This window comes from Ahaetulla prasina, chromosome 5 (genome assembly GCF_028640845.1).
Source record: "Ahaetulla prasina isolate Xishuangbanna chromosome 5, ASM2864084v1, whole genome shotgun sequence".
Classification (NCBI taxonomy): domain Eukaryota; kingdom Metazoa; phylum Chordata; class Lepidosauria; order Squamata; family Colubridae; genus Ahaetulla; species Ahaetulla prasina.
In genome coordinates, this window is record NC_080543.1 from 41,989,992 (window position 1) to 42,004,720 (window position 14,729).

At 37.1% G+C, this 14,729-nt stretch overlaps 1 protein-coding gene across 2 annotated transcripts in view; it reads left to right on the forward strand.

The window, feature by feature from the left end:
* Positions 1-13,919, forward strand: part of CD247 (CD247 molecule) — a 33,374-nt gene extending 19,455 nt beyond the window's left edge. For both annotated transcript variants that reach the window (XM_058185903.1, XM_058185904.1), the window contains 7 exons: positions 7,566-7,669; positions 9,182-9,238; positions 10,613-10,699; positions 10,956-10,991; positions 11,836-11,892; positions 12,558-12,593; positions 12,909-13,919. In XM_058185903.1, coding sequence (XP_058041886.1) covers positions 7,566-7,669; positions 9,182-9,238; positions 10,613-10,699; positions 10,956-10,991; positions 11,836-11,892; positions 12,558-12,593; positions 12,909-12,977 — 446 coding nt within the window. In that variant the 3' untranslated portion in view covers positions 12,978-13,919. The remainder of the gene's footprint in view (positions 1-7,565; positions 7,670-9,181; positions 9,239-10,612; positions 10,700-10,955; positions 10,992-11,835; positions 11,893-12,557; positions 12,594-12,908) is intronic.
* The last annotated feature ends 810 nt before the right edge of the window (positions 13,920-14,729 follow it).

The window sequence follows — 14,729 nt, forward strand, 5'->3', positions numbered from 1 at the left end:
AATATGAGAGGATGGTCTTTATCAACAGAATGATCATTCTTGTAAGTCTAGGTCTTTTGTTTTCATTGGTGAAGTTTCACATAATATATCTCTATGTCTATAAGAAGTAATGTCACTGTGGATTAATGGAAATGTAAAAAAAAATACTTTGACCACCTAATGAGAGGGAAGGACTCGCTGGAGAGGAGTCTAATGCTGGGAATGATTGAGGGCAAAAGAAGAAGGGGACAATAGAGAACGAGGTGGCTGGATTGAGTCACTGAAGCAGTCGGTGTGAGTTTAAATTGACTCCGGGGGATGGTAGAGGACAGGAAGGCCTGGAGGAATGTTGTCCATGGGGTCGCGATGAGTCGGACACGACTTCATGACTAACAACAACAACAAAAAGTAAATTGTACAGTAGGTGACTTCATACAGTAGACATGGCTCTGTGTTGTTTTCTTGGAAATAGTAGGAAGTTCTAGGCATTTCCCAGCATTGTCTGGTATTTCCTAGAGCAGCAGTTCTCAACCTGTGGGTCGGGACCCTGTTGGGGGTCGAATGACGATTTGCCAGGGGTCGCCTAAGACCATCGGAAATATGGGAAGTATACTTGCGAGTCGAAGAATCGTGCTCCAATGGTTGACTCCACAAACCAGCTGCAGGCTCTTCAAATCGCTAGCCGAATTCGGCTTCAGGCGCGATGAATTAAAAAAGAGAGAAATCTTTGCTCTGATGTCTCTCTCTCAAACCAGCTGCAATCACGCCCAATCGCTAGCCTAATCTGGCTTCAGGCGCGATAAACTTAATAGGGGAGGAGTCTCCGCTTTAATGCCTCCATCGTCAAGGCAATCGTAAGCAGTTCAGATCGCTAGCCAATACGGCTTCAGGCGCGATAAATTCAAAATGAAAATAATTTTATGGTTGGGGTCGCCACATCGTGGGGAATTGTATTAAAGGGGTCGCCACCTCTTGGGGAATTGTATTAAAGGGGTCGCAGCACTATAAAGGTTGAGAACCACTGTCCTAGAGACATCCCATCCAAGCTCTAATAAGGGCCAACTTATTGATCTTCTTGACCTTCAGCTAGGCCTATCACTTCTCACAGTAGGTTTAATAGGACATACTCTGGCATAATAACTTCAGTGAGGGTACATATACAAAGAAGATCTGAAAGTTCATATAGTTTACTGGTGGAATATTGTCAGTATATATTTTTTTAATACAAGGAAACTCTGAACATGGACAAGGAACATAGGTTTGCCCCCAAACAAGAACCATTGATTGAGGGTTAATGAACGAGAATACCATTTTCACATTTCCTTGAATAGAAATAAACCTCAGTAAGATTAAGGGTTTTCAAATTGTTACCACAGTTTGGTCATCTGGATATTAGATCCATATCTATTTTGCTTGGCTAAGTCCTTCTGGAAGTGATGTGTAATTGGGTTTTAACGGTGGTGAATTCCTCCTTGAAAAGAGTTTTTTCCCCCCACCATCTCTTGGTTCATCCCCTCCTCAAGAAATTATCATACCCAACAGTACTGGAGATTTTTGTCCAGACTTCAACCTTCCATTTTTGGGGAAGGTTGTAGAGAATTGTCCATGCAGCAGCTTCAAAGTAATCTAGAACCATTTCAGTTATGATTCAGACCCGAATGGGACTGAAAGAACATCGATGGTGCTTGTGGTGTGAGTAGGATGCAAGTGGTCTATCAATTTCTCTTCTTGACTGTGAGAAGCTATATGCAGCTTTTGATACTATTGTTCATGGTATCCGGAACTTACTTCAGAGGCTGGGAGTGGATTTTATTGTATTGTGCTATTTTTCTTCCTTTGGGCATAGTCCAATCAGTGTTGATTACAGAAAGAAGACCAGTTCCTGCTTTGTGAAGTATCATAGGGATCAGTAGTTGCCCTGCTCCTGTTTAGATCTACATCAACCCATTGGATAGGTAACATCAGTATATTAATGAAATATGTCTTGGCTCTAGAAATCTTTGTATTTATTAAACATGTTTTTGTTAAAACAAAAGAAGTGGGGTAGAACAGCTAACATCACATCTATTGATTGTTTGGAAGGGGAAGTTCAATCTGGATTTACTTCTTCACTCTCTGCTAAAAATCTTGTAATGGAGAAAATGAAATGGAGCTGCATCTTTTTTCCTTTGTTAAGACTTATCTGGCGTCTGAGACTAAAATTAAGAAGGACACCAAATTGATGATAAAATTATTGAAGTAGTAGATAATGTCTGCCTTTTAGAATCAATTATTAACAATAAAGAAATAAGCAGTCAAGAAAAGGGCTTCAGACCAGCAATGTAGAGCAATTTTGAAGAGCTTGGAAAAGATGTTCATATACTGTAATGTGTAGGTATAGCCTACAAAGATCAGAATAATACAAGCAATGATGTTTCCTGAAATATACTATAGTTTGCTTGCTTGGTTTACTTAGTATGAACACAACTATTGTGGGTTATATATATTTTATTTAGAAAAAAATACGTACAGCTTACATTCTTAATGGCTATGGATGGCATAGAGGTTGTCTGAGTACAGCCAATTATGGCTTATTCAAAAAACCATAATTAAGCAAATTGTGGCTTAATACACAATACACAATACACAAAGGTCTATTAAAATGTGGCCATCCATCTCAATCAAAATTGACTCCAATTTTTGCCTATAGTTTGTTTATTGTTTTTAATTGTTTAATTATTACATTGCTTCCTATTAAAATTATTTTATTATTATATGGTTTATAGCAATAACTGTATTTACAGTTTTGCAAATTAAGCTGCAGCCTTCTGAATCCATGACAATTCAATAAGATTTAAAATAAACACATAAAAATATGACAAACTTGGTGTAATTGCAGTTATAATGAGGCTTCTGGTCTCTGGAATAGTACTTTGTGAAGCTCTAATGACAACTAGGTACTCACACCTGTCTCATCATTGTGAAATTTCACCAGGCACCGTATTCATTCCTGATAGTTAGAACAATTAATCAGTGGAATGACTTCCCTCCAGAAGTTGTGGGTTTTCTAACACTGGAAGTTTTTAAGAAGAAATGAACAACAATTTGTATAGGTTTCTGCCTTGAGCAGGCGGGGGTTGGACTAGAAGTCCTCCAAGGTCCCCTCCAACTCATTCTGTCATTCTGTTATTTTATTAGGAAGAAATTAAATGTCTGTTTCATGTTTTTGAAAACGTTTCAAGATACCTTAAGAAGCTACAGATAGGATAGGATAGGATAGAATAGGATAACAGATTTGGAAGGGACCTTGGAGGTCTTCTAGTCCAACCTGCTCAGGCAGGAAACACTATACCATTTCAGTCAAATGCTTGTCCAATCTCTTCTTAAAAATTTCCAGTGCTGGAGCATTCACAACTTCTGGAGGCAAGTTGTTCCACTGGTTGTTTTGTCAGGAAATTTCTTCTTAATTCTAGGTTGCTTCTCTCCTTGATTAGTTTCTATCCATTGCTTCTTGTCCTGCCCTCAGGTGCTTTGGAGAATAGCTTGATTCCCTCTTCTTTATAGCAGCCCCTGAGATATCTAACACTGCTATCATGTCAGCCCTAGTCCTTCCTTTCATTAAACTAGATATACCCAATTCCAGCAACCATTCTTTATATGTTTTGGCCTCCAGGCCCCTAATCATCTTTATTGGTCTTCTCCGCACTCTTTCTAGAACAGGGGTAGTCAACCTTTTTATACCTACCGCCCACTTTTGTATCTCTTGTTAGTAGGGGAGATGCACGAGCTATTCTGGAATGAGACTCTTTTGTTTGCGGTCGCACTAAAGCGCCATTTAGTTTCACTTACGTAATGTGAACTAAACTTATGTGCAGGCGATACAAATAGTATATTTTCAGAAATTTACATTGTCACGGGGAATTTTATGAGAACCTAATGAAAATGTTTTTAAATAATGCTATGAAATTTTTTTAAAAAGTCAATTAAATTTAAAAAAAGGAAAGTGCTTCAGTATCGGACAAAACCCCTACCGCCCACCATGAAAGCTGGAATGCCCATAGTGGGCGGTAGGGACCAGGTTGACTACCACTGTTCTAGAATTTCAACATCTTTTTTACATCACGGTGACCAAAACTGGATGCAATATTCCAAGTGTGTTCTTACCAAGGCATTATAAATTGGTATTAACATGTCACATGACCTTGATTCTATCCCTCTGTTAATGCAGCCTAGAATTGTGTTGACTTTATTTGAGCTGTAACATACTGCTGGCTCATATTTAAGTGATTGTCCACTAGAGGTCCAAGATCTTTCTCACAGTTACTACTATTGAGCGAGGTACCACCTATACTGTACCTGTGCAATGGCTACTATGGCTTATGTAAATATACAAATAGAATGAGACTATTGCCTTATACACTGTAAGCTACCCTGAGTCTTCGGAAAAGGGTGGGATATAAATGTAAATAAAATAAATAAATAAATAAATAAAAAAATTATGGATGAATTCAGCATTCCCTTTCCTTAGCTGATTAGCCTTTTCCTAGTGAGTGGCTTGTAATCACATGGAATGGATTACAGCTTCCACCACTCAGAGTCAGGGGCTGCATTGGGATGATTAGTCAATGTATTTGAAAAATACTGGCTAGGGAAATAGGTCCAGGTCAGCTTTTCACAGTAGAAATTTAAGTGAGGTATCAAACTCTGCGTTTGTTATGCTGTTGTCTTCCAGCTTTGCATGCTTGCTGGATCCTCAATCTTTTCTACGAAGATTTCAGTATATTGTAAGAGTATTTCTCTATTAGGAGGAGAGTGAATCTACCTTTCTTCACCATTTGTTTTCCTTTTTCCTGGAATTCAGACTGTATTAATATTGTTACCGTTCCAAAATTTGCCCCCTTTCCCAGCCCAAGAACTACATTGGCCTAACACACAACCTTGATACAGAAACTTAGCAAAGGAAACCTTGCAGGAAGGAGCCCCAGCTGTCAGTCTTGAAAAGAGGTTTAAAAACATTTCTGAGTAACCACACTGCATACCACAATCAATTAAGGGAACTCTGTGCTGATGTCAAACTGAGCTCCATTTTAACTCTAGCATATAAAGTTTCCTTCAAGGCGATGTTTTATTCAATTAATGACCTTTGTTAAAACAAAAGAGGCATGAGCTTCATCCCAATGGATCAGTGAGTACTTTGATGCCAGATTCGTATTTATCTAAGAGAATGGAAAATGTCTATTAGTTCATTAAATACAGATTTGAAGATATATTTCCAATCAGATGTTTGTTCCGAAAATAAGTTTGTGGCATCCTTTTAAGCAAAGTAATGCATCATTGAACTATCATTGTACGAAAAATAATAGCAGTGAGGAGAGGCTTTATGTTATATCAACATAGCAGTATGATAATAGGTGTTTCTATGAGGCAGTTTTGAGAATTGTGCCTAAATGAACCTGCCAATTCAGAAAACCACAAGGCAGGTGGCTGGCTCAGTAGAAATGGAACAGAGGAAATGGCTTTATCCTGATAAAAGCTTTTTTATCATCTAGTTTAGCATTCTCTACACCAGGGATGTGTAATTTGCACACTTGTGAGGCTGCATAAGACACTGGTCTCATCCCAAAACCTTGGATACAGCCTCTAAAGCTGAAACTTTCCATTTAATTATATTTTAACATGACAAAAAGAAAAAACTATTCAACATATATGAAAATGATGGCATCAATTGGATGGTTTTTAATTTAAATTTCCATTCAATTAGATAAAATTTACTTTGTGCTTAAGCCCCACCTATCTTATTTTAGAAGTAAGAACATCTCATATTGATAGACCAATTGTGGCCCTCAGTTTGAAAAATATAGTAAAAAATATACCATGATCTACACTGATTCAAGTGGACAATATATTTCCCAGTGACCAATAGTATTAGTGAAAAAAAATCAAGTGAGAAAAACGTTGGCTGATTAACATAACCGAAAGTTTAATTTAGTACTTTTATTGCTTATTTAATTGGGTAATGCCGAGGTAACTAAAAATAAGGCTACACTTCCCAAAAAATATCAAAGGTAGGGGATGTTTGGACATTGGAGATCGAGTTCTATTTTTCTAAAATAAATGAATGAAAGATAGATTCTCATAACACTATAAGCAACATGGAGTTTGTGACTCAGCATGTACTCCGTGATATTCCATCACTGTGATTTGCAAATCATGGCTATAGCTTAATATTTTATGAGAACAGAATCATCTGGAGTTTATGTATTTAATCATGCTTGCATGATCTGCAAAGATAACCACTGACTATGTTAAGAATATCCAATATAGCTATTTTCTTTTGTTTGTTGAATAACTGTTGCTGTGGTACCAATAGAAGAGAAAGTTGGTCTTTGGCATGCTTATTCTTCAATGTAGTTGATGTAAACATTTCTAAAAAATAATTAAATTGGATTTGTCGAAGGCTTTGGAAGAATAATTTCATATGTTCTAACAAATAAGTATTTGCTGATAATACTTCAGCTGCTTTTAAATATATGCATATTTAGTTGGCGATTTTAACCCATCTTTTTTTCCAGAAACCTCAAGGTGACAAATGTTGAGCTCTCCTCTATTTTTATCTCTATAATTACAGTCTTGTGAAGTAGGTTTGGCTGAGAATCCTGATCCAAAGTCAACCAGTGACTTTTGTGAATAAGTAGAGGCATAAATCTGAGTCTTTTCAGTCCAAGTCAAGTATTACAATCACACCACAAGATGAAGAGTAATACTGCAGCTTAATGAAATATCTTTAGATATTGGATGTTTGTTTTAGAGATCTCTCAGTAATGAACAGATAGTATATAGATCTAATAAATAATAAATAAATATGGAAATACTTTTAGATTAGGAAAATCCTGAGTGATCTTCTTAAAGCTACTGGAGAACTATAATTTTTAATGTCACAAAAAGGGGAATTCATTACATAGAGGATTAATATTTAACTAAAATGTATTTGTATGTAATCAACTTGAGTTTTTCTTTTTTAATGTACTGTCCTTTACGAGTTCAGCCTTTAACATATCACTTAAAGACAATTATAGCCCTTGGCTAAAATAAGATTGCCTATTTCTGCTGTAAATAGTATTATTGAGTTATTAAATGGTGGCCTCAATTGTGTTTGGAATAAAGAACATGGGCCAAATCTTGAAAAAAAGGTGGTGTCAGTTATGACCCATTAAAACCAGTAGGACAAATTAGTTGCAATGATCTATGGAGCATTAATTTTACTGGGATTTTAGTGTGATGTTTTTCTGGGGAGCCTGGCTATTCTAGAATCATTGAACCATTGTTATGTAAAATAATAACAATGAGGGGCTTTATATCACCTCAACAACAAATTACCTTTTTTATTACTAATAGCCAAGTCTGTAAAACATGCCTGGCAATATGTAACTTCCCCCCATGAGTTGACAATAATGGAAGTTGCTTAAAAATCAACAAGCAATAGGCCTGCTGATTGAGAAAGTAGGAACTGTAATCTTGAGATAGTTAGTTTATGGAAGGCTAAGCTTCTGGTTTGTTTTAAATCTTTTCTCTGTAGAACTGATTTATTGGGTTTTTTAAAAAAACAGATGCTGATGCGCTGGGATTAACAGATCCAAGGCTGTGCTACATTCTGGATGGGATCCTTTTAATATATGCTATCATCATCACAGCCCTTTTCATGAAAGTAAAGGTAAGATTTCTCTACATGGGGCTCCCCTTGAGGAGCACCCGGAGGCTCCAGTTAGTTCAGAATGCGGCTGCGTGGTTGATAGAGGGAGCCCCTCGTGGCTCCCATGTGACACCTCTCCTGCGCAGACTGCACTGGCTACCTGTGGTCTTCCGGGTGCGCTTCAAGGTTTTGGTGACTATCTTCAAAGCGCTCCATGGCATAGGGCCGGGATATTTACGGGGCCGCCTGCTGCTACCGGATACCTCTCACCGATCCGTGCGCTCTCACAGAGGGACTCCTCAGGGTGCCGTCGGCCAAACAGTGCCGGCTGGCGACACCCAGGGGAAGGGCCTTCTCTGTGGGGGCTCCCACCCTCTGGAACGAGCTTCCCCCAGGACTTAGCCAACTTCCTGACCTCCGAACCTTTCACCGCGAGCTTAAGACACATCTATTTATTTGCGCAGGACTGGACTAGATTTTAAATTCGAATTGGTTTTAATGGGGATTTTATTATTTTATTATCATCATTTTAATTATTCGGCCAATTATAATAAGTTTTTTAATGGATGTTTTTATTTGTATTTATATGTATATTTTTATCTGGTTGTTAACCGCCCTGAGTCCCTAGGGAGATAGGGCGGTATAAAAATACGAAAAATAAATAAATAAATAAATAAATAAATAAATAAATAAATAAATAAATACCTTTAAAGAGAGATTTATTTATTTATACATACACACAGCCTGACCAGAGGAACCTGAAGGAAAAAAGGTCCCTGTGACCTTAAACCTTTTGATTGCATGTTTGAACGTTGATGTAAACTTTAGAAGTGGAAATTAAGAGAGGTTCCTCTGTGAAATCAACTTTCACTGCAACGCTGCAGTGTTGTTATATAACTAGCATAGAAAGATTATCCTTCTGTATTTTAATCCACAGTTCAATACCCAGTCAAAATGTTCCCTTTATTATTAGTTCTTGCTCTCAGATTTTGCAGATTTACACTACTTTTCCCAATCTTGTGCTTCCCAGCTATATTACATTGCATCCTGCAGTGGCCACAGTGCCTTGCAGTATTATGGAAGCTGACGTTCCACTTCAGTGAGGAGACATATTCAGTTGGGAAGACTACTAGGCAGATATCGTTTGTAAACAGTTTGGAAAAGATGGGGAATTGTTAATAATGAATAACTAAATATAAGAGTTTGAGAGTTGGAACAACTGTTTTGTTTTTGTTTTGTTCGATATTGCTACTTTTAATGATGAGCTTGTATTTTATGGAGAGAACCAGAGTTAAGAAATCTTAAACAATATAAATAAAGTATAGTAGCCTACAGTAACTTGGTGTCCTACCCGCAGGGAATTCTGGGAAATGCAGTTCCAGTACATTTGAAGGGAGCTAATATATAGCGTTAGCTGAAGGCTCAATAACACACTGTCACTATTTCATAAATCAGTAGTGGCCTTTGGAATAGAAATGGGCAGTTTTGTGAGTAAAAGCTCATATATTACATGTTTGTCCCTATTTTTTCCAGCTAGGCAATCGCTCTACTGAATCCAAACCTTCTCAAAATGCAAATGACATATATAATGTAAGTAGTGAATTTCTTAAGTTTCTTATATAATCTGACATTTGCAAATGAACTGAAGTGATGAGACAACATAGAAGGGAAAAAATTGGAGTATCAGTCTGCCTGTAGAATCCAATGTGATTTAGTCAGGGGGTCAAGTCAAAATGATTTCTTTTAGTATAGTATAGGAATTCCCTACTACCTTCTTCTTCCAAAATTGCCAAATGCCAAACTAAAAGGGGTGGGGAGGTTCTTGCGTGCAACTATAGTAGAACTCCAGGCCATAGTTATATAGCTAATTTTTAATTAAGGTAATTGTAATGGTTTACTTGATATACGATTTTGCTTATTCAGTAGGCTTTCTGAAGGACACACATTCTCTCTCTCTCTCTCTCTCTCTTTCTCTCTCTAGATCAGGGGTGTCAAACTCGCAGCGACATGGTCACCCCCTTCACTAAACCGGTGTGACCGTGGTCATTGTGTGACACATCCGGGCCACGATTTTGACACTCCTGCTCTAGACCGATAGATAGATGAGAAAGAAAGAGAGACCTCTGCCAATGTTTCAGATTTTACTCACATCAATTGGGATTCAAAGAATGGCAATGATAAGGAATTCAAACATTTACAAACCAAAACATTTGGCAAGGAACACTTCCAATTAATAGAAGCAGTTGCAAAACACTATATTCCTAAAAATCCCATCCACCAATATTTAATTATCCATTGGAAGAACTGTCTAAGTCCTGCTGAAGAAAAAAAAATCAACTCTGGCATCCATATAGGGATGCTGCTATGAAAACTCAGTATGTGGTGGTTTTGGTTTCCTTTTTAGTATCACACGGTTGCTTAAGGTTCACAGAATATAAGAGGTTTAAGACAACATTAAATGTACTTTGTATGCTTACCTTTGTTCCCCCCTTCCTGTCCTCAAACGACACTGGTATAACTTTATAGCTGAACAATGAACATTGACTATTTAAGGTGAGAATAGAAAAGCTTAATGGGTGAGCAGGGTTAGGGATGAAATCAGTTCATGAGAAGTTATATACAGGTAGTCCTCAATTTACAACAGTTCATTTAGTAACCATTCAAAGTTACAACGGCACATTTGGAAAAATACATTTACTCACATATTTAGCGGCTCTCCATTTATGTAAATTAGGAAGTGACCCTAACGGTTTCAGATCATGTATTTTCATAACAGGGATGTTATTATTCACGATTAATGAATTATTATTATTTTTAATTTATTGTATGTCTATTGCTGGTCGATGACCGTAATAAAGTTTATATCCTTCTATTCTATTTTTCCCATCCTTAACTTGGGGAAAATTGGTTAACTCAAGAGGTAGGACCTTGTAGCTAGTAGCATCTTTTTTCCTTCTCTTGCAGAAACTATCTACCGGACGCAGAGATGAATATGATTCTCTGGCAGTAAAAAAAACAGATACAGATCTTGAAATGGCTGTGGAAAACCAGGTATCTTCACCATCTTTTCTGTGCAAGCAGTTGCCACAAAACATATATGCATAGCTTAGTGGAGGAAACCCCAAGACCATGACCCCCTTGTGCTTTGCGGAATGAATAATATCGATCTACAACTGACTTCTCTGATGGTTATGACAGAGTTGTGCAATGGATTTTGATGTAACTGCTCTGTCAGCTCTCTCGCCATGCCTTCTCTCGTGACTTGGTATATATTAGAATGATTGGGAGACTTTTTCTTTCTTTCTAGCGCAGAAGAAAGAAACCTCAGGACAAAGTTTACACTGTGAGTAGATTCAAGAATCGACTTATTATTGTTTTTCTTAATTATCCACTAAGGATATATGTGTCTGTGTTTGGAAAGAAATTGTCTTCATAGGCAACTTTTCCCAGAGTTTTATGAGTAAGGTTTTGGAAAAAAAATCTCTATGCTGGGATGTAACAGAACTACTACTTCACACGATACAGAAAGGAATATAAGTATATAAAAATCAACCAGTCTATTTTTTGTGTTTATAAATCTTAAAGATACTCAAGATTGCCACATTTTGCCTTTCTTTTCCTGTAACAGAAAAGAAAGCTATCAGGTTTTTAGGCTTGTTATTAGAGCTTATATCAATAAAACAGAATTCTAGGGTTTTTTCCTGATTGTTTTTTTTATCTGACCTTCCTGAAAGGACTAACAATGACAGCAGGAAGAGCTCTTTTTGTGGCTATTTTGCTTTCTGTATCAGTGAAACCCAACTTCTATGTTGTAAATCAAACTATTGAGCATGTACAGGAAATCTGAGCTTCCTTTAGTCCAACAAATTCTGTGTTTATAGTTTAACCAAATCCCAGGTTGGAGAAGATTGGAAATGGTTGCTTTCCAGATAGCATTATTCTCAAATCTGCATAAATAGTGTCTGAGTTTATAATGGTTGACAAAGAAAAAGCAATGTTTTGCTAGAATAACAGGCATAAGCACTTACATCTTTGGAAATGTCTGTTACAATTTGGCCTAGAAAGAGTAAGGACATATTGGCTAGAGTGAAAAGATTAATCAAATACACCAGAAAAGGCACTAGAGAAAACAGATTTTTCTTAAGTTTCCTTTTCACCAATACTGTTTTGTTGTTTTTCATGGCTAGTCCCTACAGCGGGATAAGATGGGTGAAGCATATAGTGAAATTGGAAAGAAAGGAGAGGTAAGTGATATTTTCTATCATATTAGGTGCACAAAAGGTAGCTGCATCCATGAATTTGTCTCTGTTGACTCTAGGCAGGGTTGCACTTCTCTGGACTGAGTGGATACTTTAAGGTTTATCCTTTGTAACATGAGTTGCCCTGGCTCCATTTCTTCCAGATGCTAGTTGTTTAATGTCTTACATGCCATGAGACGGCCTGTCCCTGAGGATTTTTGCCTATCAGATAGGAAGATACCTCCAGGTCCCTTCCTTGAATTGTTGCCATTTAGTGGGATCTCTGAAGTGTGCCTTTTCTGGCAGGCCCATTCTCTTTTAGCCTTCTGAAAGGCCATCAATAAATGGCTTTCCAAATACATACAAACTTAAGATAAACAGCTCCAAACTCGACTGCAGAAAATACGACTTCAGCAACAGAGTGGTCAATTCCTAGAATGCACTGACTCTTGTGGTTTCTACCCCAAACTCCCAAGTCCCCAAAACTTTAACCTTAGACTATCTATTGTTGACCTCACCCCATTTCTAAGAGGTCTGTAAGGAGCGTGCATAAACAACATTCAAAGGGGTGGGATTGGACCGTGTTCTCCTGCCTATGTAGAGATTCCTGACTAAATAACGGCTTGATTCCTTTTCTGAAGGTTATTAATCCTGGCTTTTTCTTTTTCTAGAAACTTGGTGGCAAAGGCAATGATATGCTTTATCAGGTAAGATAACAGCAGAACCCTTCCCTGTAATTTCTTTAATTCTTAGTTCACTGAGGAGATCTGCCTAAAGCAATTTATCTACTGTTCTTATCTCCCCTTCATTCTCTAAGTACTTTTGGTTCTATTGCCAGCCTATGCTTGCAAGGAAGTTGGACAAAGTAACACAGTTAAGAACTAATTGAATTCTTCTCTTTTTATAAATGTTGCTATCAGACCCTAGCTTTAATACTCTGGTTACAGGGAACACTGAATCTGAATCTATGGTTAATAAAGTCTAATTATTTGTTTTCTAATCATGTATTTTCTCTTTATCAGGGGCTCAGTCAAGCAACAAAGGACACATACCATGTCCTTCAAATGAAGCAGCTGCATTCTCCTCGTTAGTTACTACTGAACCTAAAAAGGAAGAGAAAAAAAGAACATTCTTTATGGTGGAATGGTAGCAATTGAAGAGGACAGTTCATTTCAGCAAAGCCATGGCCTTGTTTGAAGAATGCTATTGTACAGTCAGTGAAACCCATGTGTCATTTCCAAATAACATCCTAGGTTGTTGTTTTTAAAAGTGTACATAAGTTTAAAGATTCTGCTTAATGTATAGTTGCTCATATTTAGGAGCAGAAATTGTGATTGCTATTTCACTGGATAGTTAAATAACAAAAATATTTTTCTTCCTTAGGTGAAAGATAAAGTATTTTCTTTCCCTATAGATGTTTTCTAAGGTATTTTTAACTGAAGATAGCTGGGGAACTTTTTTGTGGGGGAGGGGTGAGAGAATATATTCTGGAATCTTTCATCAGTCTCCAGGAATTTGGATTACTGTACAATCTATCAGTAATACCCGCAGGGCTGGCGATAAAGAATGACAAGAATTGCCATTTTTTAAATAACTCTCAAATTATTAAATAGTTCAGGATTTAACTGAAGGTAAATATCTTTTATATTGAAGATTAGAATAAAAAAGAAAGAAATTTGTTCACATGGTACTTTGAATTTCAGTGTATGAGAAAACTGAAAGTTCTGTTCACAAGCTTGGATCATTTCCCACAAAATGTAAGTTTCTTTAGCATCAAAAAGCTAACAGTGTTTACTATTAGGTTTGGATGATGTTTGTAAGCAAAATACAAAAAAAACCAAAACCCAACAACCCCAAAAACAAAAAAACTGGACACAGAATGATGAGTATATTTAATACATCAACCAAAACTAGTTTTAGTTTAGAATTGCTGCCGTCAAAGAACAAAAGTCTTACTTTTAAATAGTAATAATAACAATAGTCTTGTGCTATGAAGACGTGGTCAAGTACAGTTTATGTCTGTTTTTGCATGATTAAAATAATGGTTAAGTATATTGTCTGTTGCTTCATTTTGTACATTATTCCTAGTAGCCATATCTCATACTTCAACGCATATTAACTACAGTAAATACAAAAGCTTACAACTTAACCAAAATCTATTAACGAGCTTTCTTTTGATTAATACTGATCAGATTTTAAGAAGTCTAATAAAACTGTGAAGGCCTGCAAGAAAGAAAACAGGGAATTTGCATGAAAGATTCATCATCTCCAGCTGAGCGCCTGCCTACATTTGGAGCTTGTGGGTATAATTTGAATGTGGAGATTATATCTTGGACACCATGAGAAAATGGGTGCTGATAGGCTTTTCCCTTTACAGTAAAGAGTAATGTATCAGAACTGCAAAATATGGACTATTGGAAGCAGCAGATATAAAATGGGCATTGGTCCTACCTGAATGCCCTTTCTCTGTCTGATGGGACCGGCAGCCAGGCATGGGTATAACTCCCCAGACCTCTTCCTGCCATCTAGTGGTTGATCAGCTGCAATATATAGGATAACCAATAACTAGCATATGATATTCCTAACAAAATGGCAGCCCTAGACAATTTAGCAACAATGCTAGGGCTATCAGATTTAGACTGCAAAAAACAGATCACTAGATGGCAGGAAAGAACTCAGAGAAAGCTAACTATTAGTCAAACCTACAACATTCTACTATACCTGTAATGCTTCTTTCTCCTTCTGTAGAATACTATGCATTACCTGTGCTTACCTTTTTTTTCTGGGCAGGTGAGTGTATTTCCAAATAAATACCGGTATGCAGTAGCTGGCCATTATTTCTA